The sequence below is a fragment of the Dipteris shenzhenensis genome, chromosome 25, assembly GCF_047967505.1.
Source record: "Dipteris shenzhenensis isolate YYH24624 ecotype China chromosome 25, Dip_SZ_1.0, whole genome shotgun sequence".
In the NCBI taxonomy this organism is placed as follows: Eukaryota; Viridiplantae; Streptophyta; class Polypodiopsida; order Gleicheniales; family Dipteridaceae; genus Dipteris; species Dipteris shenzhenensis.
The window spans coordinates 12,497,352-12,522,580 of record NC_141620.1 but is presented as its reverse complement, the minus strand read 5'-3'; the positions used below and the strand labels follow the sequence as shown (position 1 = coordinate 12,522,580).

Sequence of the window (25,229 nt, the reverse complement as noted above, 5' to 3'; positions counted from 1 at the left end):
GCAACCGGCACTTGCACAAGTGCCCCCAGCTCCGAGACTAAATCCTGTTCCCATTTGGACACAAGTCCCACAACTTATCAGGAATCCGAATCCACGACCATATCCATGAGCACCAAATCCAGCTCCTCAGACAGTTCCAATACATCAATTACAAGTCGAGGAAGTAGACTCGCCATTTGAGTATGAAACAAAGTACCCAGTGTACTATGTAGAAGGTGCAAAGGACCTATACTAGTTTATGCAAATGAAGTATGTCCCAACACATTTCGAGCACCAATCAAGTGCTACGGTTGTGGCGAAAATCACCGGATGGTAGAGTGCCCTCATCATGGTAGCCCAGCTACTTTCCAACCCCTCTATAGAGATTGTGGCATAGGACATGCCTATATGGATTCTCCCATGAAAAATAAAGGCCCGGAACAAACAGAGGTTAAGTCTGACGTCCCAATCGGCATCATTTGGGTGGACCATCAAAGTTTGGGTCCGACAAGTGTAATATCACAACCTGTAAATGTAATTACACGCCAACAAAAACAGAAAGAGGCCACCAAGGACCCTAACATTCCAATCCAACCAAAGAGAGTTCTTAAAAAGAAAGCACAAGTGCCTCCACCTCCGCCAAGCAATGAGCAGCCAAGCTCATCCACATCAACTCTCGAGTCTCAAATAAATGAAGCTCCATACCCAAATGCAGAGGTATAGAAGGCTCGCTTTCATGCACTTCAACAATGGGTCTAAAAGGAACAAGCTCAATTTGAGGCTGAGAAACAAGCTCAAGACCCAATCCATGACTTGGTTCCACAAAGTATTGATATTATATTCGAGCCTCTGTTCCAACAATAGACTCCACAACATCTGTGTCAATCCCCATCGGAATCCTCCTACAGACTTGTCACAATCTCTGGGAGAGTTTCAAAGGATGGATTGAACTCGCAAATCCCCCTCCACCTATGAACGACATCGAAGATATCCTTGTGCGGATGGGTGAGAGAGATGACATACGCTACATTACTGTGCCTTTGAACCACAAGGCATATAATGAAGTCCATAGTGGATGGTGGAGCAGGTGTAAATGTCCTATCAAAGGAGCTCTACGAAGAATGGGGTCTCCCACCAATGCAAAAGGCTAATTTCAACATACGCCTTGTCGATGATTCCTGAGCTAAACCCTTGGGAATAGTGAATGGCGTGTCCACAAAGATTGTAGGAGTCCGCTTTTCCCTTCAAATCACAATCTTGGATCTCCCCAAAAAATCCTATCAAATCTTATTGGGACGTCCTTGGTTACGGGAAGCATCAGTCCTCCATGACTGGGGAACTGATAGACTGACAATCCAAAATCGCAACACTGCAGTCAGGGTGAATGTGGGGACAGGAGCTATAAAACCAATTGTGCCTAGAGCATTGGATGACACATCTTCCACGATAATCTCAAGCAAATCAGCTCCCCTACAACAGCATGCCATAGCGGGTGACTCACAAAGCAATGTCAATAATTGGATACAAACATTGGCAACCATCGACAACTACCATTCATTAGACTCCATCTTCTCACAGATAGATGCTAAAGCACTACAGGTAGATCCTCCACTCCCACACGAAGAACCAATCGATCTAGAGATGCCATTCTTTATGGCTGACCTCGAGTGGGATAATGAACCTGAAGAAGGTACCCATACCAATGATGACTCAGATTTTTCTTGGGATCTTGAAACAGAGGCTGCGAATGCTGAAATTGAAGATCAAATCTTTGATAATGACTCAGCCATTCTGCATGCCCTAATGGCAGTCGAGCTTCCTAAAGTTGAACCTCCACTGTTGAATAACAGCGTTGAATAACAGCAGAAGATCTCGCAAGAAAACTAAAGGAGGAAATCGCAAAAAAGCAAGGGCCGAGCACTTCAATGAATTCGAATGAGTTCAAACAAGGATCGTCGAATTGTATCTTGCCAAGTCAGCTCCCTCAAAATTAGAACCATCGCCTCTTAAATGGTCCCTTGAGGGACTGGAAGGAGTGTGCGCAACGAATGAACCCTTACTTGGAAACACCTTACCAGTGGAAAAGTTACCCCACAGTTCCAAGCGTAAGAAGTTTTGAAAATATAAGCCACATGTACGGATGAAGCTCAATCAAGAGACTTCAAAAAAAGAAAGTAAAAAAGAGCCTAACAAATTTGTAAATAAAACTATGCCACCCAGTACACATGGCACATGTCAAGCTAGTTCAACATCATCAGAGGCCGATATTCAAGAGGTGCCAGAATACTTCAAGAATTACACAAGTGCCGGTGCGCCAATAGCAATGCCAAGACTACTAAGAGAATCTGAAGTTCAAGAAACCGATAGCATTGGAGAAACTCCAATCTATGAGGGACCGGTAAAAACACGCATAATAAACCTCGCCCTTGAAGGGGAGGAAGAAAATCTGGTTTTCATTGGGAAATAGCTTCGACAAGAAGATGAAACCAAACTCAAAGCACTCCTAATGGAATACCGCGACTGCCTAGCATGGTCATACAAAGAGATGAAAGGAATTTCACGAGAAGTGGCAGTGCACACGATACCTATAAGGGAAGGTGCTCACCCTAAGGTATGTGGACCTTATCACACAAATCCTAAGTATGGCACCATGGTTTATGACGAGCTGGGAAAACTCCTAGATGCTAGATTTATCTATGAGATAGAGCACATTGATTGGGTTTCACCCATCGTCATTGTGCCTGAACGCAACAAGAAGCTCAGAATATGCGTAAACTTAAAAAATGTGAATGCTGCCACAATTAGGAATCACTATCCCCTACCCTTAACAGAAACAGTGTTGAAAAAGGTGGCAGGTTCTGAAATATATCGCTTCTTGGATGGCTTCGGTGGCTATAACCAAGTGCAAATCACTCCTAAAGACCAATCAAAAACAGCATTTGCTAAAGAATGGGGTATTTTTGCATATAGAGTCATGCCATTCGGCCTTTGTAATGCCCTAGCCACATTCCAGCGAGTCATGTTCACAGCTTTCAAGTCATTTCTGAATAAGTTTTTACATGTGTTCTTGCATGATTTGTGCATCCATTCAAACAAACAAGACCACTTCAAATGTCTTGAAGCAATACTAATTAAATGCAGGGAGTATGGCATAATCAAATGCAGGGAGTATGGCATCTCCCTAAATCCAACAAAATGCCAGTTCATGGTCACCCACGGAGTTATTTTGGGGCACATCATCTCTCAACATGGGATTGTAACTGACATGGACAAAATCAAAATCATCATGGAATTGCCTCCTCCTACAAATTCAGGACTTTATGAGACATGCCGACTATTATAGAAGATTTATATTGCGGTATGCCATGATAGCTAGACCACTTTACAAATTATTAGTTGAATTCTTATGGACCGAAGAGTGTGACCAAGCTTTTGATCTTTTAAAGTGGCGCCTAATCACAACACCCATCCTTATATCTCCCAATTGGGATATTGATTTTCATGTTCATACTGATGGATCCAAGTATGCAATTTGTGTGCTTTGTCAACCTGGTGAACATAAGAAAGACTATCTATTCTACTTCGCCAATCGACAACTCAATGATGCAAAGATCAACTATACTACCACAGAAAGAGAAGCCCTAGCAATGGTGTATAGCGTAAAGAAATTTCAGCACTATCTACTAGCAAATGATTTTGTCTTCTACACCGACCATCAAGCATTGCTTTATCTTGTGAACCATCTGTGTACAATAGGAAGGATAACCAGATGACTCCTCTTGCTTCGAGAATTCAACTTCAAAATAGTGGTCCGCAAAGGTGCCCAACACTACATTGCCGATCACATGTCTCATGTCAAGTCGGGAGAAGAAGCCACTGGAGTAGAAGGCGACTTACCGGATGCCACACTATTTCAAATAGATGCCGTTTTAGAGTGGTGTGGAGATATCATTAGGTACTTAATGGCAGGAAGACCACCCCCTGAAATGAAAGCAGTAGATGCCAAAAAATTGATTCTAAAGGCTGCACCCTATCAACTCATTGCAGGACAACTGTATAAGATGGGCAAGGACTAGATAGTAAGAAAATACGTAATGTCTCATGAGATCATGCCAATCCTGAGTGAAGTCCATGAAGGCATTGCAGGAGGACACTTCCAAGGGGAAAACACAGCAAGAAAAGTTCTCCTCGCAGGCTACTGGTGGCCAACACTGTGGGTAGATGCCTATGAATATGTAAAAGGCTATGATGTATGCCAACAGACTACTAAACCACAGCATAAAGACTTCAATCCCCTAACAACAGTTGTTGCACAAAAACCATATGAAAAATGGGGGATTGACTATGTGGGTCCCATACATCCAGCAGCAAAAGAAACACAGGCACGCTACATCATTGTGGCCACTGATTACTTTATAAAATGGGCTAAAGCTAAAGCAGTCAGAAAGACATATGCCAGAAGCACAAGAAGATTATTATATGAAAACATGATCACCTGATTTGGATGCCCCATTGAGGGGACGAGCATTTTCTGAGCGAAATCTTCCGAGCGTCCGAGCGAAGGAAAAAAAAAGCTTCCAACTATGCATAAATATGTCAAAAATCGATCAGAAGAAAACATAGTTTCACTTAGAAATATGCAAAGTATTATAGCAATGCCTATTTTATACAAAAATCTTTAGGTGAATCTGTAGGAATGGTGAGAGCATAATGGGATGGCTTTTGAAGAAACGCACATGTAGAGTAGACTTCTCTATGAAAATTCCCTTATGATCCTTCTTACAACTTTTACTTAATAGGGGGTGACATTGAAAACCCTCTCTCAACCTATCTTCATGAAAGAGTTTCTTCAAAGAAAACTCATTGAAGCAAGCCATCCAGGTAGTTTCGCCAGCGAAACCCCTTTGAAGCAAGTCTCCCAAGGTAGTTTCGCTGGCGAAACTACCTTGGACAGCACTTTTAAAAGTGACATAACTTTCATATCCAATGTCCAAATATAGTCATTCAACCACTCAAATTGATCGGAACACCCCATTTGAGCACATCTATGGAGTTATATTTTGGAAAATCTTTCATATATAGTATTAAATATTACATGTATTTTATGAGAGTGATATATAAGCCCAAGTTAATACTTATTTATAGTAATTTAAACTTCTTTAGAAACATGTCCATAAATATGCTATAAAAACACTAAAAATATATTGCCATATGATATAAATGTGTTAGTAAGTAATTATATATGCATAGTATTATTACATTAAGAGTGATTATGAGGAATGTTTCTTAAAGAATCAACACTTTTTTAAGGTAATAACAGGGGTACAAAGGGATGTCTCTAAATAAGAAAATTATGTTGTGTAAAAATGAATGAGTGACTAGTCTGTATATTTTTATGATAAAGGGATCTAGTTCTAGTGAAAATAAAAGTGTAAAAACCATGTTTCCTAAAGAAAAACATTTTTAAAAATCTCTTGAAAAACACGCTCGGATAAACCTGCTCATAGGTTTTTGCTCGTAAAATTGACGCATCCCCCCATTGAAATTGTGTCAGATAGAGGCACACATTTTGTCAATGAGGTCATCCAAGAACTCTTGTATGGCTTCATGGTAATCCATAGAAAAAGCACACCCTACTACCCCCAAGGGAATGGACAGGCCGAATCCACCAACAAAATAATATGTATTATCCTCACTAAGGTAGTAGAACCACAGCGTTCCGATTGGGCAGAGAAACTGAATGTAGCCTTATAGGCATACAGAACCACATTCAAGGTCAGTACAGGGAACACACCTTTTCAATTGGTGTACAACCTTGAAGCTGTGGTTCCACTAGAATTTGTAATACCAAGTCTACACATAGCAGTACAGGAACGCATGGAAGACCATGAATCCTTGTAAGAAGGCTCTATCAGTTGGAGAAGCATATAGAGACAAGACTAGTCGCCTACCATGCCATGACAACACAAAAACGTAAAAGAAAGGCATGGTTTGACATAAATCTGAAAGCTAAAGACATCAAGGAAAGCGACTTAGTCTTGTTATACAATGCCAAAGTACACAAGGGAAAACTGAAGTATCTAGGTCAAGGACCCTACCGAGTACGAAAGATGAATCCCATCGGAGTTATGCTGCTAGAAACATTGGATGGAGTCCAATTCAACACAACAATAAATGGAAGCTGACTGAAGCGCTACTACATAAACACGCAAGCCATCCCCGACAAAAACAAAGATTTGGGAAACCATCCTTAGTTAGGATTAGATTGTATCGCGAGCACTCACTTGCATATGTACGTCTTCACACATATAGGTAGCATCAATCGATTTTAACCTAGGGTTCAGAAGTGATGCTTGAGTTCTAGCTGCCCTATGAAAATCCCAGCCACAAAAAAAAGCATATAGTTAGTCCCTACCTAGCTCTACTAAGTCACGTGCACTCACACGCTTTCGCTTAGACACATAGATGATTGCATGAATAATTGTACCACACACTTGCATTCCACACTCTCAAAGCATGTATAAAAATAAGATCTCTCACACATACATAGAAAGGTCCTACCGGCATGCCAACCAATCAAAGCCTTAAAAGTTATTTCTATTCGGCCGCTCACTGTGCACACATGGTCCATCTATTTCCTGAGCCACCATGGAAACTTCTTCCCCTCTTCTAAGCAAAATCTATGAGGGGTGGATCGTTGATGAAAGTGGAGTCTTGAGGGAGCATCCTGCTCAAGCGAAATGAGCATGGGTGGAGGGCAGTTTTCATGACAGTTTGACCTCCATGTTAGTGTTTTGCTCATAACTTTCTGCTCGATAGTCCGATTTTAATGAAATTTATTTCAGCTCAAAGCTCTCTTTCAGACGTTTTGATGTGATCAGATCTTGAATCAGATACAGCTGCAAAAAGTTATGATTCTCTGTGTCTAATAGTCTGTTTTCATGATAGTTTTTACCCCCCGTCTAGTAAACTATCCATAACTTTTTGGCCGCTTCTCTATTTCTTACGAAACATATATCAAAGCAAGCAAAGCAAAGTCTCTTTAAGGCGCATGTCTCTATGTGCTTAGATCTTGAATCATATATTGCTGCAAAATGTTATGAGTCTCTATGTCTGATAGTCTGTTTTCACGACAGTTTTTACTCCCTTCCAGTAAACTGTCCATATCTCTTCAACCGTCTATTTGTTTTCAACGAATCTTATATCAGCGCGAAGCCCATATCAAGACTCATCTCTTTGTGTGTTTGAATCTCTGATATCATGTCTCTAATAAAAGTTATAGGCCTCTGTGTCTAATGACATTTTGTAAGGTGTTTTGAGCTAACCGTAAAGGTGTCTATGAAGGAGGTGCAATGTTTTCTCGGAATCTACCCATCCAACCCAATCAGCCCCTTCAAACTCCTTGATATATATCAGTTCATGTCATGTTGAGCCGCAAGATCTTCTTTCAACAACGTATCACTCTTCTCTTTGACGCAGACCAGTTCGCTGAGATTATGGCCTCTGCTGATCCTTTTCTTCTCCCTATGCTTGATTACAACATCACTTGGGAAATTACCATCTTCATTTCATCAGTGGGAGAAAAGTATGGTGTGGTATCTTGGCATAAAAGCTTCTTTTTAATGTCCCATTCTCAATGATAAATATCTTTGTCAGTCAGTTCGAAAGCAGTAGGAAGTGAAGAGGTGCGTAAAGTTTATTACCTCCAACTCCATGTCACATCTTTTGGTGGAGAAGCCGGATACGTTTGGTATTGGATTCATCCCACCTTACTAAACGGTCTATGGTGTACTTGATTGCATGTTATGCCTAGTATAGGCATGTGTTTCTAATGAAATAAAGAAGATGCCTGGAAGAACTCTGTTAGAAGAGATTGCAGTCCATTTAAGAGAACTTAAAGATTGTGAAGGTGATGCTTAAGCTATTCACACAGTCACCATGATCATATCCTTTATGTTTGTACTCTTGAATATGTTAGTGCATCGACAACGTTGTCAGCAGGCACAATGATAGATTGGGGATTGTTTCATGCACTGGCAGCTTGGTGTGAAGAAGAGTTGAGTCTTTGGGTAGTTTTTTACTATAACAGTAGAGTTGTGATTCTCAATACTTTCAACCTCTTTTGCTATGCAAATGATGAAGAGTACAATATCTTGAAGCTGTTATGTGCACTTCCAATTGTGAGAAAGGTGATTCTTGGATGCATGTATACACAATGTTTTCATGGTGCTAGTTGGTCACTTATTTTTGAAGATTTTGTTGAGGATCACATTGTGGAGGGTTTTCAACAAGTGGTTATGCATAATAGTTGGTCTTGGTATACTAAGGCTCTATGGGATCTTGTTTGGGATATTATTTAGATCTTGGTGTTTTCTTTTTGTGTTTCATCATTGTGAAGATTCCAATGTTTCGAGGGACCCAAGGGGAAGACCCGGAGTCTTATCTTCGAGATTTTGTTCGAGGATGCCGGCTTTCTGGATGGTCCATGAAGGATCGGGCGGAGATTTTGCCTGATTTTCTTAAAGATGTAGCCTTGAGTTGGCATGAGGCCTTGCCAGACTCTACCAAGGAGGACTGGGACCTAGTGGTGGCAGCAATGAAGCAGAGATTTGGGACAGTGGAGTCGCCAAATGCTTTGATGTTGCAGTTGGACCGGTTCTATCAAGGAGAGGGTGAGATGGTCTCTGCATTGGCGATTCGATATGAAACTTTATGGACAAAGTGTGAAAGGGCAGCTTTGCAAGCTGTGGCAACTGCATCATCGGCCCCTCAAAGTCTCTCAGGGATGGAGCACTTAAAGATGAGCAAATTTATTATGGCTTTGGAGCCTCATCTTCGCTCAAAAGTAATGAGTAAAGATCCAACAACATACATAGAGACACTTTGCATTGCGACCAAGAAATAAGCTTCTCTAAAGATCGAATCCTCTTTTGTGTCTTCAACAGCTTCAACTTCTAAGGTGGAGGTAATGGGCACTTCTTAGGTACCAAAGTCCTTTGAGTTAGATCATAATATCTCCCAATTGATGGCAGAGTTTGTTGATTTGAAATTGCATTTGGTTAATGCACGACAATCTAGAGCACCAAAGAGTGAAGATAGGCCTCGAGATAAGAGTCGGGTCACTTGCTATGAATGTAATGAAAAAGGTCACTATCGCCCAGAGTGTCCTAGATTAAGAAAGAAAGAAGAAGAAAAACAAGTATCCTTGTTAGAAGCTTCTTTAGGGAATCAGGAAAGAGAGGTAATGATGGCTAAACGGGGGCGTGGTAAAGCAAAAGAAGAAGAAGAAAGCAAGGAAGAAGTAGATGAGGAACATCAGAAAGAGGAACACCATAGTAAGAAAAAGAAGGCATCTACAAGAAGAATTAGCCAGTCAGACTTTCCTTTAGGACAAGGAATTGGAAGCTATGACTTGTTGTGCGACCTTAAAGAAAAGGAAGCTCATATCACCTTTGGTCAATTACTTGCTTTGTCTCCCAAACTACGGAAGGAATGGGGAAAGCTAGCAAGCACAAGAGTGTCAAAGAAGAAAAAGAAGAATAGTACCATTCCTGTTGTTCAAAAGGTAGATATAGATGTTGGTGATGATATACCTGTGATTTTTGTCATCATTGATGGTCAAGTGATTTCTAATGTGTACATTGATGGAGGTGCATCAATTAATGTCATGAGTGAGAAGACCATGATAGATGCTGATTTAAAATACTCTAGTACTACCCCTCCTTATCGCATCAAATTGGCTGACAACACTAGGGTTAAGACCTTGGGAGTTGTAAAGAATCTAGAAGTGGATGTATGTGGAATTTCTATGCTGATTACTTTTCAGGTGATCCCTACTAAGCCAGATGCACGTGCCTATCCATTGATTTTGGGAAGGCCTTGGCTACGCAAGGTAAAGGCTGTTCAAAAGTGGGATAATGGAGAATTGATTTTGCAGGGAAATGATAAGAAGGTGCACTACAACATCAGAAGCCGCAAAAAGGAAGTTGTCAAGGAGTCGTCTTCAACATCAGAGATTCAAGCTCTGACTTAACCGATGAAGAAGAAGAGACAGGGTGTAGCTCCGAGGAGTCCAACTCAGAGGGTGAGGTGGAAGGAGTGGCCTTTGGTCTTTGTCTTGGTGCTGATCGGGATGAGTAAGGAAGGAACAAGGTGGTGGTGCAAGAACATCCTGTAGAGACACTTCATGTGGAGGATGTGGAGCACACTAAACGACGCCAACGCAATAAAGAGCTTCTTGGTGATTCTCTATCAGGTAGTGAGAAGCTCTAGTACTTGGATATGTTAGATGATTTTCCATGTCTCTTTGCAACAAGCTATTCACAGGTTCGATCAGTCTCTCTTATGGAGCATAAGATTGAGTTGAAGCCAAAAAGCAAGCCAGTTGTGCAACGCTTAAGGCGATTGGGGGTGATCCAAGTTGAGGCACTAAAGAAAAATGTAACACAACTATTTGAGGCAGGATTCATCTTTCCTATTGATGACTCAGAATGGATATCTCTTGTAATTGTCACACCAAAGAAAGGAAATAAGTGGCGAGTTTGTGTAGACTTTCGTCCTTTGAATGCATGCACTAAGAGGGATCATTTTCCTTTGCCATTTTAAGATGAAATACTAGACCAAGTAGCAGAGCATGAGATGTATTCTATATGTGATGGGTATTCTGGATACTTTCAAATTCATATTCGGAAGGAAGATCAAAAGAAAACATCATTTGTCACACCTTGGGGAGTTTTTGCTTAAAAGTGATGCCTTTTGGGTTGACCAATGGGCCAGCTACATTTCAAAGATTCATGAGTCAAGTCCTTGAGCCTTGCTTGGGAAAGTTCCCTTGCTAATCTTACCCTTGAGGATTACCAAGCTGCTCAAACCATTTGCCCAGTTCTTCCCCCCCCCCCCTTTGCTCCCTCTTCCGCAACTAATACTCTGTCATATTTCTCCCCCATGTCCCCATATTCTCTCCCTGCCCCGTCATCAACTCCGACACTACTTGTGCTTCCATCAGCAGAAAATGATAGTATTTGATTTTGAATATCAGGATCCGGATAATCCAATCCGTACGCCCATGCCAAGTTCCAATGATGGGTATGATTTCGATGAGATACCACTTTCCAGTAACCCCATCAAGGAATTTTGGAGTAAATATCCTGATATGAAAACTCGAGGTGGATGGACCTGGAATAACTTTTCCTTCTCCTTGCTCTACCTAGAGGATAAGAGAAACCTGCAAATGGAAGCTCCCCTCTTCTCCAAGATAGATCTCCCTTCCACTCCTTTCTTCCCATCTTGCTTCCCTTAGCCTCACCTTCAGAGCTGATCTACCTCGCCACCATCAAAACCGCAAACTTTGGAAGTAGTAGAATGACAAAGCTATTGCTCTTATTGGGCTATGCTTGGCAGATTCTCTCATTCATCACTCTTCTTCAAATCCAAGGCTAAGGAGATCTAGAGAGCCTAACCTATTTATGAGACAAAAATTCAAGAAAATGAAGCTAGGTGATCATCTCTCCAAATTTCACTTTCTTGTTCAACAATTGTCAACTTTGAAGTACCCTCCAAATGATGAGGCAAGATGGCTGTCCTAATCAAAATTATGCAAGGTATTTTCCATTTTGAGCAAACCATTGAGTTCCTACGACTTGCAGCTACCACATTTGATGATTTGGTTGCTCTTCTTATTGAGAAAAAATGACATAACAAGGAAAAGGAATCTACTCCTACACTCAGCATTGAAGATGCCCTTATTTCTACAAGCAAGCCAATAAGAATATCATGTGCAGATATTGCAAATGGAAGGGTCATATTGAAGCATATTGCTTCAAGGAGCAGAAAAAACAAGAACAACACCATGCTAATCTTGTTTCTGCTGATACACCAGAGGAGATTCTAGACCTCGACCATGCACTCACTATCCATGTTACCCTCATTGAGGATGAAAACCCATATGTATTCTTATTTCTCTTATGTAATAAAGGTTCTTTGCCTTGAGTAGTCCCTCTAAAATGAATGTTTGAAGAGTTAATAAAGGTCCTCTGCCTTGGATAGTCCTCCTAGAATGATGTATTTTTTTATATTTATGGTGTGTGGCTCCATAATTCTAGTCAGTCCTTGGAGTCAAGAGGGGGATGTACTATGGAAGCCATGTATTGACATTGATAGGGTCTAGTTATCAAGTCTGGCATATGAGTTCCAGGATGTTGGTGCATTGGTTTTCTAGACCTGTCATGCATCCATGCTAAGACATGAGCCTCTGAGTCATGTTTGGGACGTAAAGCCATGTGAGTGCTCAGTCCGCCGACCTTTGAACCATGCTCAGACTTCAGTCTTTGAGTTAGCATGAGAGCCATGTCTAGTTCATACATTGGACACAGTAGTAGATACCGTCATTGTCATGTTCTGTCCTTGGTTCCATTCCAGTAGTCTCTCACCTGGCCTTCATGGGGGGATGTTGGAACATGAAGCCAAGTTGAGTCAGTTTAGTGTGTTCTAGTGAGTTCTAGTGTGAGTTCTAGTCTAGTGTGTCCTATGGATGCCACGTGCCACATTGGGAGCTATCCCATATGCATTGGTGTTCATATGTGTGTGTGCTCTATATAAGAGTTATACTTGTCTAGTGTCAAATAAATCAAGTATCAAGCTACAAGTTCTTTGGTCTATATGTGAGTACTTTCATTTATTCATTGCTTAGTCATTTCATTTCCAATTCATTATGTCTTTCTTTGAGTATCATTATCTCTCTCCCTATCCTATCCTCTCTCTCTCTCCTTCTCCACCATGTGCCTTCAAAGGAGGGGAAAGGAACCAACACATTGAAAATACTAGGCATCCCCTTCCATATAATCCTTGCTAGTCTGCAATCTCGTAGGTAATGCTGGATAATCACCATAGTAGAACAACAATAGAGAACAAGTGGAGTCTGCCCTGAATCTAGACCTCCATAAGTTCATTGCAAACCCTCCTTGAATAGAAAGCCAAAAGAAAAGCATCAATCCATTCCCACTCCCCAAGGTCCAACTTCAAACACTTCATGGGGACACCTCCATAGAGCCAGAGCCTCCATAAACCCAAGGGAATGTGATCTGGGTTAGGACCTAGATACCAACCTAAAGCCAAAAATCATTGCTCCACATGACCTACAACCTTGACATGGTAAAATAGAATATGCATAAATATACCATCCGTAAATTTGGACAACCTGACCCAGAATGAACATCAAAGATCAAGGCATCCCTTTCTAATCTTCATAATCCCATTACTTGAAGTGGGGTCCCTGTTCTTATGAAGGCCCCTAGCTAAGTAGACTACTGTGAGCAAGGCTTGTCATCTACATGAACACATTTCAAGGGTATAGTTGCATCAATATGTTGATTCTACTTTGACTTCCTCTAAGGTGACTTATTAATTGGAGTTTAGGATCGTTTGTAAGGGTTTTGAAACCCTTCCATCAACCTATGGAGGAAGCGGGGTCTCTCTCCCATCACCACTACATATAATGCAAGCTGTCAAGTGGTCTGCCATGATCATCAAGTACATTTCCATTCCACATGATAGGCTTCTCATCAAACACTTCCTAAGAGAAAGAGGAAACTCTCTGAAGGCTACTCCTAAAGCTATCCCAAGCTTTCAATATAGTAGGCATAAAGGCGGAGAAGGGTGCCTTGAAATGGGATGATATGAAGATCAAACCTGGAACTATCCATCCAATCTCTACTTTTGGAAGTAGAACATAAATGTATGCTTTGGATTAAAGAATCCTTCCATGGCTCCTATCTTGGCAAAAGTCCTCTAGCTACCACCTTGCATAATAAGGCTCTACTTTGCAAGTTTGGATCTATTCTGTTTAGTCCTTCCCGTTGGGAAGAGTTAAGTCTCTCACTTTGGCTTTGGTGTATCCCGAACTAATCTGGTCCACTCCAAATAAAATTCCTTATGGCCTTTTTAGCTGCGTGATATAATCCCTAGAATGTAATTCTAGGATTCATCATCACTTTCTTTCCATAGGGTTTCAACCACCTGCGACATTATATAAAAAAGATAGCACAAGCCATAGTGCTTGTTCTTTGTGTCAATGATGTTTCATACAAGAGCATCCCTAAAGAGCTTAGTATACTGGTAATAGGTGTTTTGATGGGGAATTGGAGTTACAAGCAGATAAACTTTTATAAATGATCGCAAAACACCCAAATTTAGCGATTATATTGAGGTTATAAGCCAAGTCAGCACCTTGCAAGAACACTTACCCTTACTACCGGTATATGGTGTCAAGCCTCATGACAACTAAGCTACTTCAATCTCCTAATCCTTTGCGATAACTACTAAGTGATCGGGAATGATTCCCTTACTAGAGCATCACGCTATCACTCAAGGCATACAAGAGGCGCTCATACAGACCCTATAGATTGATTCTGAAAATCTTATGGAGTTTCCACATGTAGGCGTGTTCTCAAGCATATGTATTTCCATATAGGTCATTGGCATTCTTTGGAACTAAGGAGGAGAGTGAGTTCTATGTGAGGATGCACAAGCTAGGACTGCCAGAGCACCGATGGAGAATAATGTTCTATGTCAGAGTGGTTGAGGTTCAATGATGGCCAATGGTGGGTCATCCTTGGCACCTCTGGCTCTAGGTAATTCACTCTCTAACACCTTTCTTGAGACCCTAGAGATTGGGAGAGAACTAATTCAATAGCTCCTTACGGGACACATCATTTTTTGACTGCATAGTTGGGAATGCCAGGCTTGGCTCTGCTCTACAGCTTACTTGGGATTCCTACTCAAAGAGCACATTGGAAGTTTATTTGGAATCACTTTTCACATGCACACGTTCTTTTGACTCTAGATATCCCATCGAAAGAGACTGCTTTCCATGTTTTTCTGCATTATCCAGCACACTGGACTTCCAATAACATTTGGAGACAGACCTTTGCAGCATACCCCACATGCCCAGGATGAATTACAACATTGGATTCCATTAATTATTGCATCTAAGGATGCAAAGAGATCCGTAGGATCTTGCAATGAATTGCACGTGTGTTTGGCAGAATGAGGACAGGCAATTACATCACCCAGGGATCACTGGCCTGGCTTACTCAATCGGGTCTATAGATCTTTTATGAGGGAGAGGATTTGACAGATCCTTCTCATTCTCGAGGGAGTACCTCATATTATCACTATAGTTGCAATGCTGGTCTCCTTACATCAATGGCATGCACTCTCCTTCGGAGATCCTCACCAAGTCCCACCATATTTGGAGATTCAGATGCACAAAGGTTAAGCTTGGATAGGACCTAGACCTATGTTTCCCACTCACTCTCATTGATAAAGTAGGATGTTATACACACTCTTATGGCCACTTGGAGCATAAATCGTGGTGCAGCAAGGGTAGCTTTCATGAGAGAGTGGGATCATGGTTATTTTTCACATACAGTGCCATGCAGGGCCTTCATGGCGTTTCCACTCTCTAGATTGGTATGACAGCCTCACCTTTTTTCTATTTGATTTAATAGAGGTGTTTTACAAAAGTTTCCCTATTTCCATGTACTCTAGTCAATCATATTTAATAGAAGCTCATTTTTTTCGTGCACACACATCACACACACCCTGAGAAAAGAAAGATGCTTAATCTTTTTCTTTCCTTTTAATCATATTGTATCTGTACCTACTAGGAAGGGGTTGTAGAAGTCTCTGGAAGCCCAACAGAAGTAGCTTGTTTGAACTGGGCTGTGAAGGTGTGTAGCACACTGAAAAGTTTTCTTTGTTAAGACTTAATCTGATGCAATGCCACTTTGGAGTTATGTACATCTTAATGCTCCATAAAAGGGAATTAAAAGCAGACAAATATGGCATTAAAAATAATAATGATTCAATAAAGGAATGTGTTTTTTGTGATATTTATGTTGAAATAAAAAATAAGGCTCTAAGTAAAACAAAGGTCAGAATTATTATTAATGCTTATATCCTATGATATGGCCAAGTTTCAACATTTTTGCATTTGAAGACTCTCTCCAAATCATAGATCATCAACCCAATAGGATAGTTTATAGTAGACACAGAATGCAAATGAAAGAGAGAGAGAGAGAGAGAAAGGGAGGGGGTTCATTAACATTTACAAAATATCAAATAGGCATAAGAGACCAAAAATTGTAACAAAGGGTCAATACATACCATTTAGGTGAACTAAAGGCTACCCTTCCTCCCCCTTGTTTCCTCCGCTTCCCCTTCTTCAATCTATCACCAGGTGTACCCGTGTACCATTGCATCAGTACTTCCCTCTGATCAACTTTGACCATGGTGGGTCAAGGTTGAGGTGAACATGGGTGACAGAGAGGTGAACGTGGGGAGGTGACCTTGGAGTGAACAGGGGTGACCTAGGAGTGAACAGGGGTGACCTAGAGGTGAACATGGGGAGGTGACCTAGGAGTGAACATGGGTGACTTGGAGGTGAACATGGGTGACCTACAGGTGAACATGGGGAGGTGACATAGATGATAGGAGTGAACAAGGGTGACCTAGGAGTCAACAGGGGTGACCTGGAGGTGAACATGGGTGACAGAGAGGTGAACATGGGGAGGTGACATAGAAGTGAACAGGGGTGACCTAGGAGTGAACAGGGGTGACTTGGAGGTGAACATGGGTGACCTAGAGGTGAACATGGGGAGGTGACATAGGAGTGAACATGGGGAGGTGACATAGGAGTGAATAGGGGTGACCTAGGAGTGAACAGGGGTGACCTAGAGGTGAACATGGGTGACAGAGAGGTGAACATGGGTGATAGAGAGGTGAACATGGGGAGGTCACATAGGAGTGAACAGGGGTGACCTAGGAGTGAACAAGGGTGACAGAGAGGTGAACATGGGGAGGTGACCTAGGAGTGAACACGGGTGACCTAGGAGTGAACAAGGGTCACCTAGAGGTGAACATGGGGATGTGACCTAGGAGAGAAGAGGGGTGACCTAGGAGTGAACAGGGGTGACTTGGAGGTGAACATGGGTGACCTAGAGGTGAACATGGGGAGGTAACATAGATGATAGGAGTGAACAAGGGTGACCTAGGAGTCAACATGGTTGACAGAGAGGTGAACATGGTTGACAGAGAGGTGAACATGGGGAGGTGACATAGAAGTGAATAGGGGTGACCTAGGAGTGAACAGGGGTGACCTAGAGGTGAACATGGGGAGGTGACATAGGAGTGAACATGGGTGACCTAGAGGTGAACATGGGGAGGTGAACATGGGTGACCTAGAGGTGAACATGGGGAGGTGACATAGGAGTGAACAGGGGTGACCTAGGAGTTAACAGGGTTGACCTGGAGGTGAACATGGGTGACAAAGAGGCGAACATGGGGAGGTGACATAGAAGTGAACAAGGGTGACCTAGGAGTGAATAGGGGTGACCTAGAGGTAAACATGGGTGACAAAGAGGTGAACATGGGGAGGTGACCTAGGAGTGAACATGGGTGACTTGGAGATGAACCTGGGTGACCTAGAGGTGAACATGGGTGACAGAGAGGTGAACATGGGGAGGTGACCTAGGAGTGAACAGGGTGACCTAGGAGTGAACAGGGGTGACTTGGAGGTGAACATGGGTGACCTAGAGGTGAACATGGGGAGGTGACATAGGAGTGAACAGGGGTGACCTAGGAGTGAACAGGGGTGACAGAGAGGTGAACATGGGGAGGTGACATAGGACTGAACAAGGGTGACCTAGGAGTGAACAAGGGTGACCTGGAGGTGAACATGGGTGGCAGAGAGGTGAACATGGGGAGGTGACATAGGAGTGAATAGGGGTGACCTGGGGTGAACATGGGTGACAGAGAGGTGAACATGGGGAGGTGACATAGGAGTGAACAAGGGTGGCCTAGGAGTGAACAGGGGTGGGGTGACCTAGGAGTGAACAGGGTGATCTGGAGGTGAACATGGGTGAGCAGAGGTTCAACCTGAATGACAGGGGTGAAGAGGATTAGAAGGAGAAACTCAGTTTTTATTGATCTCCCACCAAAGAGCGCAATTGGGCAGAGAGTAGAAGCTTGACAGGGTTAGGAAAGGGAATACATTGTTTTTTTTTTTGAATAAATAAAAATTCAACTAATAGGAATGGAAATCCTTATCCAAAGAGAGAGAGTCAATGTGGATGATACTTCTTTACCCGTGAGCCATTTACAAGTGCTTGTAACTTCTTGCCCTCCAAGGTGGCCACATAAACCCCTCCACTGGGAATAATCCTTGTGATAAAGAAGGGCCCTGTCCAGCCACGGACAAATTTGGGTTTATGCTTCCGGAACTTACTAGAATATAACAAGACCAAGCTGCCAACTTGGAATTCCCTCTTCCTGAGATTTTTGTCATGCCATGCTTTCTGCCTTCTTTGCCAGACTTCCTGAGCAAGGATCGCTTCACGACGATGTTCATCCAAGGCTTCAAGATCCCATAATCTCTCGAGTGTGCATGCCTCCAAGTTATCATCCATTTCTGCCATGACCCTAGTGGTCTTCATGTGGAACTCATAGGGCATAACCGCCTCCAAGCCGTAAACTAGTTGGAATGGTGAATATCCAGTGCTAGCCTTGTATGCTGTTCCATAAGCAAAAAGAGCGGCTGGTAGTAGAATATCCCAATCTGCCAAGGAATGAAGGCATAACCGAGCCACAATATGAGACATGGTCCAATTGGAGCTCTCGGCCAAACCATTGGCTCGAGGGTAGTATGAACTAGAGGTCTTGTGAACAATTTGCAGTTGGGTGATGAGGTCAGAAATGACATCATTGAGAAAGTGGGTACCTCTGTCACTCATCAATTCCACAGGACATCCAAACCTAGAAATGATTTGATCATACAAGAATGAGGCCACAACTTGAGGACTGCAGGTCTTTGTGGCCTTAGCCTCCACCCATTTAGTGCCATAATCAGTAGCAATCAGAGCATACTTGTTCCCTCTTTCTGTTGTAGGAGAGATGGGTCCAACAAAATCCAATCCCCATCTGTAGAAGGGTGGTACAGGGCTGGATGGCTGAAGGTAGGCTTCGGCCCCCCTCTTTGACATGAGTCGCAGTGGCGCACATAAGCATAGCACTCTTGGAATAGCTTTGGCCGCCACAACCCAAAGCGCATTATCTTTCTAGCAGTGGCCTCTGGTGCCATATGACCTCCCCCCATTCCTGAGTGAGCCTCCTGAAGGATGGCTTGTGTTTCATGAGGGAGCACGCACCTCCTTAAAATGTGGTCCTTCCCCAACTTGTACAGCTGACCCGCGATCAGTTTGAAAGGAGCAGCCTGAACAATCTGCATCTGCATTTGTGCTGGAGTTAACCCTTTGGGGAACTCACATGTAGACAACAAGTGTACAATGTTTGCATACCATGGGGGAAAGCAGTCCACAGCAAACAGGCAGTCATCCTTTGGTATTGTGGCACCGACACGGAAGAGGCCTGCATCTGGAAGGTCATCATCAACTCCTATGGCTGCTTCACCTGAAGAGATCCTTGACAAGTGGTCTGTGGTTGATGCAATCGGCCTGCTCTCACTAGGATGTCAAAGTCAAACTCTTGAAATAGAAGAATTCACCTGCTCACTCTCCCCCCAAGCGTTGGTTTGTTAGTAAGTATTTGAGAGCTTGATGATCAGTAATGATGATAAACTTACTGCCCAAGAGATAGTGCCGATACTTTGTCATGGCATAGACCATGCCCAAGCCCTCGCGTTCAGTGGTGCTATAGTTTCTTTCTGCTCCGTTGAGTTGTTTGCTTGCGAAGTACACAGGTAGGCCGAGTTTGTGCTCTTCATCTGGTTGGGCCAATATCGCCCCAATCGCCAGCCCACTTGCATCTACATGCACATGAATAATGACATCCCATTGAGGTTGCCGCAAGATGGGTGCCTTTAATATACGATTCTTGAGGTTCTCAAATGCCAGTTGTTGAGGTGCCGACCACAGTTGAAGGACTGCTCCTGCCGAAGGAGTTCCGTCAACGCCACCGCTATGTCGGCATAGGACTTGATGAATATTCTATAATAACCCACATGTCCCAAAAAAGACTTGACTTCTCTGGGTGTGCAAGGAATAGGCAAGGTCAATATCACGTACACCTTTGTTGGGTCCGTGGTCATTCCCTCAGTCGAGACGATGTGGCCAAGGAGAACCCCTCGCAAGGCGAGGAAGAAACATTTGTCTGGATTCAAGCACAACCTAGCTTCTCTACACTTATCAAAAACCCACCTCAACTTACTCATGTGATCAGGTTCAAGGTGAGAAGCATTCTTACCATTGAACACAAAGAAGTCATCCAAGAATACCTCAAGAAACTTTCCGATGTTCTCTTGGAAGAGTTTGGTGACAAGACGTTGAAACGTGGCCGGTTCATTGCATAGACCAAAAGGCATCATCCGGTAAGCATAAGTTCCCCATTTGGTGACGAAGGTAGTCTTTAACTGATCTTGCTCTTGCACCCGAACCTGGTTATCCACCATGAAGGAGTAGAGAGCATGACCAGCTATAGTTTCTAGCACCCTGTCAGTGAAGGGGAGAGGAAACCTATCCCGATGTGTGGCGGTATTCCTAGTCTCTCTTTTTTGGGCACCACTACAATGCCACTAAGCCATTCGGAGTAGTCAACAGGGTAGATCAACCTTGCTTGCTCCATCTTTTGAATATCAGCATGGACAGCCTTGCCATAGTTGGGATTCATGCGATATGGTCCCCTGATCACCGGGTCTGCTTCCGTATATAGATCGATGCGATGTTCCATGAACTCAGTGGGTACTCCCTTTAAATCCTTATATGACCAGGCAAAGACATCGACATACTCTTGAAAAAAATCAGACAATGCAGCAAGGAGATAGTCATGTTCCCAGACCCAACTGGCTACCTTAAGATGTCGTGGTTGGTCCTCTGTCCCAATGTTAAGATACCTCCAATCCCTAGCATGGTCAACCTGAGGTATGCTTCTTGATGTGGAGTTGTTCGGTTCTTCTGCTCCCACTGCTGGGTGCGCAGGAGAATCATCCAGAGAAAAATCCCCCGCTACTTCCATCCAAGAGCTCGGATAGGACGGTTGGGTGTCTTCTGGAAATGGTTAAGATGTAGAGGCAGCACTTGGGCCCATTCTCTTTTTTCCTTTTTGTGCTTTCTTGAGCATTCCTCTGTATGGTAGTCCAACCACCTCGTATGTAGTTTCGGGAGCCTCCTGTGTCGTTGGGAGGTCAGCTTTTGACATGTATAAGTCGAGTAGAACAAGGTCCGTGACATCTTCTTCTCCCTGTATGCTGTGGGCTTGCCTTGAAGGTCTGAAGTTCCAGACTCCAGTGTGAATGTGGACGGCTCCTTCAAGTTGTCCAGTCTCTTGACCCCTCCTAGGTTGGTCAGGTTGCACAATGGATTCAATAACCCTTCCAAAAGTCATTTTCGGCACTACCGGCCTTTGAGTGACATCAGTAAGTAGGTGGTCATCCTCTTCTTCTGCAGATCCACGAGTGTCTTCTCCAATACCATCATTGTGCTCAGCCAGCCCATCATCTATGTGGTCATCCTCTTCTTCCACAGATTCATGAGTGTCCTCTTTAGTACCATCATTATGCTCCGCCAGCTCATCATCTTCTTGCATAGCATCCTCTTCCTCCTCTATTGTGACCCCATGGTCTTTTTCTTGGTGTGAGGCATCCATGTCGTGTGCCTCCATTGCTTCAATTGTCACCCTATTGGCCTCCCCACCACTTGGTCTGGTACTTGTGGTCATCATTTGCTGATACATGTGGGGATTATTAAGAAGACCAAAAGGCATCCGTTCATACATGAGATCAGCCAAACTAGGTGGTGGAGAGGCTTCCTGGCTCACCTCTTGCGCATTCCGTGAAGGACCAAGATGGACTTCAGGATCCTCTTCTGGACACAACTCCATGTTGATGGCTAAGGATCCCAGGGCCCCCATCCAATCCAACATGATAGCTTCTTCCTCATCTTTTTTTTTCATGAAAAAGACTTCTATTAAGTAAGAACAAAAACCCGCGAGAGCAAGCTCAAAGCGGAATACATCATGAAATCATGAGGATAATAAAAAACCCCCTCAGAGTGAGGTGGAAAGAAACCAAGGCTGAGGCTGAAAGTGCCATCTCAACCCTGTAGTAGATTCAGAGAAGAAAGGAGAATCCTTCCATTCCCTGAAGAAAGAAGCCCTCCTAGCTGAGGCTGCACGGGAGTCCCCCTGCACACCCGTCCATACGGCCATTAGAGTGTGTACGATGTCTGTCCAGATACTAGCCAATGTGTGCGAGGGATGAACCTGAGTACCCTCCATAGCCTCTGTGCATCTGGATCTCCAGATATGCCAGGCTGCTATGCTCGCTATAATCTCCCAAGAAGTATCCACAGAGGCATGTACAGCTGTAAAAGGACGGTGTGTAACCACATCCAACGAGCAGAGCTCAACCCGATGACGTCGAACCGAAATGGCCCGGGAGGAGTCAAGTCCCTCATAGAAAACCTGAGGTCCTGTAAGAGAAAGCCAAGCCACCGAGCCCCAAGTCATAAAGAGTGGGGAATGGGCAAAGTGACTGAAGATCCTGGCTATCCCCATCCAAATCAATCTCGCCTGTCTGCAATCCCATAAGCAATGCTGAATAGACTCCGAAGCAGAAAGGCAACGAGGGCAAGTAGGGTCGGCTCCGAATCTGGACCTCCAAAGGTTCACTACAATCCCTCCATGAATAGAAAGCCAAAAGAAGATAGTGATCTTTCTATTCCTGTGGGATTTCCAGAGCCTCCTCCAGAAGTACCTCTGCTGATCCGCAGTAATACCAAAAGTCTCCCAATGAGGAACTCTGGAGGGTCTCCAACCTCTACTACTGAGCTGAAATCTCCTGGCATTACTGACCGTGTAACGAAAGAAGGGGATGGTCTTCTCTCGATGCCCCGCGTCAATCCACTCCCACTCTCCGGGGTCCCACTGTAAATACCTGATGGGAACTCCTCCATAGAGCCAAAGTCTCCAAGACCCGGTGGAGAGTAACTGGGGGTCAGGGTCTAAGAACCACTCTGAATCTGATCCCTGCATCAAAAGGCCTACAATCCTGATAGGCTGAAAAGCAGACTCAAGCAATATATCATCTTTAGATCTGAGCAATCTGCCACCATCCTGGACACTGAAAACCAAAGCATCCTCCTGTGCACCTCGGAAGGCTAAGACCTGAAGTGGAACCCCGCCTCTCGAGAAAGTACCTGCCCAAGTGGAGGTAGTGAGAGGCATATCATCTGTGTCTATCCAAGCCTCTGGAAGGGCTGACTCAATCTGCAAGATCCTCCCTGCACTCCCTCTGAGATGTCCTGTCAACCCTGACTTGGTTTCCTCTGGAAGCCTACGGAAGGCTTTCCAAGATCCCAAAGAAGAAGCAGGTCCCCTCTCCCACCTGGCCCACTGCATGTAGAGTGAGGCACCCAGTGGTCTGCCACGATCATCTAAAATACTGTCGTTCCACATGATGGGCTGCCTATCAATCTCTTCCCGGGAGGAAGGAGGAATCCTCCGAAGAGAGCTTCTGAAACTAGCCCAAGCTTTCAGAATGGCAACCATGAGAGGGGATGAAGGTGATCTGAGGTGTGCTGAGGTGAAAATCCATCTAACACTGCTCATCCAGTCTCCTCCTGAGGAAGGTGTGCACCTCTGTATGCTGGTGATAAGAAAGTCCTTCCACGGTTCCTGTCCTGGCATAAGTCCTCGCACCACTATCTTGCAAAGTAAGGCTCTGCACTGTAAATCTGGATCAATAATATTGAGACCCCCATCCTGTGTAGGGAGGATGAGGGTCTCCCAAGCCACTCTGGCTAAGGCATCTGCTGTGCCATCAAGCCCACTCCAGAGAAAGTTCCTGATCGGTCTTCTGAGCTGAATGATGCAGTCCCTAGAACGGCACCAACATGAACAAATAAACCAGGCCGTGGCCAAGAGGACCTGGTTGACCACCACAACTCTAGAGGCAAGATCCAGCTTGGCTGAGCTCCAAAAGAGAAGCTTCCTTCTGATGCTCTCCAACACGGGAGCAAACTGCTGTGTGGTAGAAATACCCAAGCCGACCTGGCAGCCCAAATACCTGATAGGCACACCCCTCTGAACCCAAGTGAACCCTATGTCAAGTCCCCAAACTGGAGTGTCCTCATCACTGATCCAAAAGCCATTGGATTTATGCCAATTTATCTGCGCCCCTACCGCCAAGCAAAATAAATCCAATGCTGTCCTGAAAGAAGTCAATGTCTGTGGAGAGGCATCCAAATAAATCGCTGTGTCATCAGCCAACTCACTGTCAAGCAGCTCCTCTTCTCTTCTGATAGGAAGTCTCAGCCCAAAGATGTCAGCTTGAGATCTAACATAGATGCTCATAGCTTCGGCCACGAATAAAAAAAGGAAAGGAGCAAGGGGGCATCCCTGACGGACTGATCTCGAAATCTGAAATCTCTCACCCCTTACCCCACCAATAAGTACCTGGCTATGGGCTGATCTGTACAAAGAGGAAACACCTATGATCCAAACATCAGTGAATCCAAAGCGTAGTAGGGTGCCCTCCAAAAAACTCCAATCTACTCTGTCATAAGCTTTTTCAAAATCCAACAGTAGAATGGCAAGATTCTGGCCACTCTGCACGGCCCACTCTGAAGCTTCCCAGAAAGAAAAAATGTTATCAAAAATACTTCTGCCGTGCACAAATCCCGTCTGAGTGTCGTGGATAAGATCAGGGAGAAGTGGCTGCAATCAAAGGCTGATAGCCTTGGCCAGAATCTTGTAACAAGTCCCTAGAAGTGTGATAGGCCTCCACTGGGACAATAAATTTCTGCTACCTCCTTTTGGGATAAGGTGGATGAGGCCCTCTGTAAGCGATTCAGGCATCTCGCCAGAGTCCCAAATGGCCTACATGGCTGAAGTAATATAGTCTCCAATCATATCCCAAAATGCAATGAAAAAAGACGAAGTGAGGCCATCTAAACCTGGGCACTTGCCCTTGTGAAGGGCTGAAAGTGCAGTCCTGAACTCTGTGTTGGTGAAAGGTGCATCAAGTAGAACATGCATATCCGGATTCACCAACACTGGGATACTCTGCCAAATAGCCTGTCTAGCATCCTCTATATCGTGTGTCTCAGGATCAGCAGTAAGGAGGGTGGCATAGAAATCTGAAGCTATGCGTAAGACGTCATCTGGCTCTGTCTGTAAAACCCCATGTGAGTCAATAAGCTGAGATACACTCTCTCTACTATGTCTAGGGCCAAGAGTAGAGA

At 43.9% G+C, this 25,229-nt stretch overlaps 1 protein-coding gene across 1 annotated transcript in view; it reads left to right on the top strand.

Annotated features, from left to right (window-relative positions):
• The window catches only part of LOC147885465 (calcium-transporting ATPase 10, plasma membrane-type-like), a 550,097-nt gene that overhangs the window by 253,908 nt on the left and 270,960 nt on the right, over positions 1–25,229 (top strand). The window contains exon 16 of the mRNA XM_087397042.1: positions 15,645–15,707. Coding sequence (XP_087253168.1) covers positions 15,645–15,707 — 63 coding nt within the window. The remainder of the gene's footprint in view (positions 1–15,644; positions 15,708–25,229) is intronic.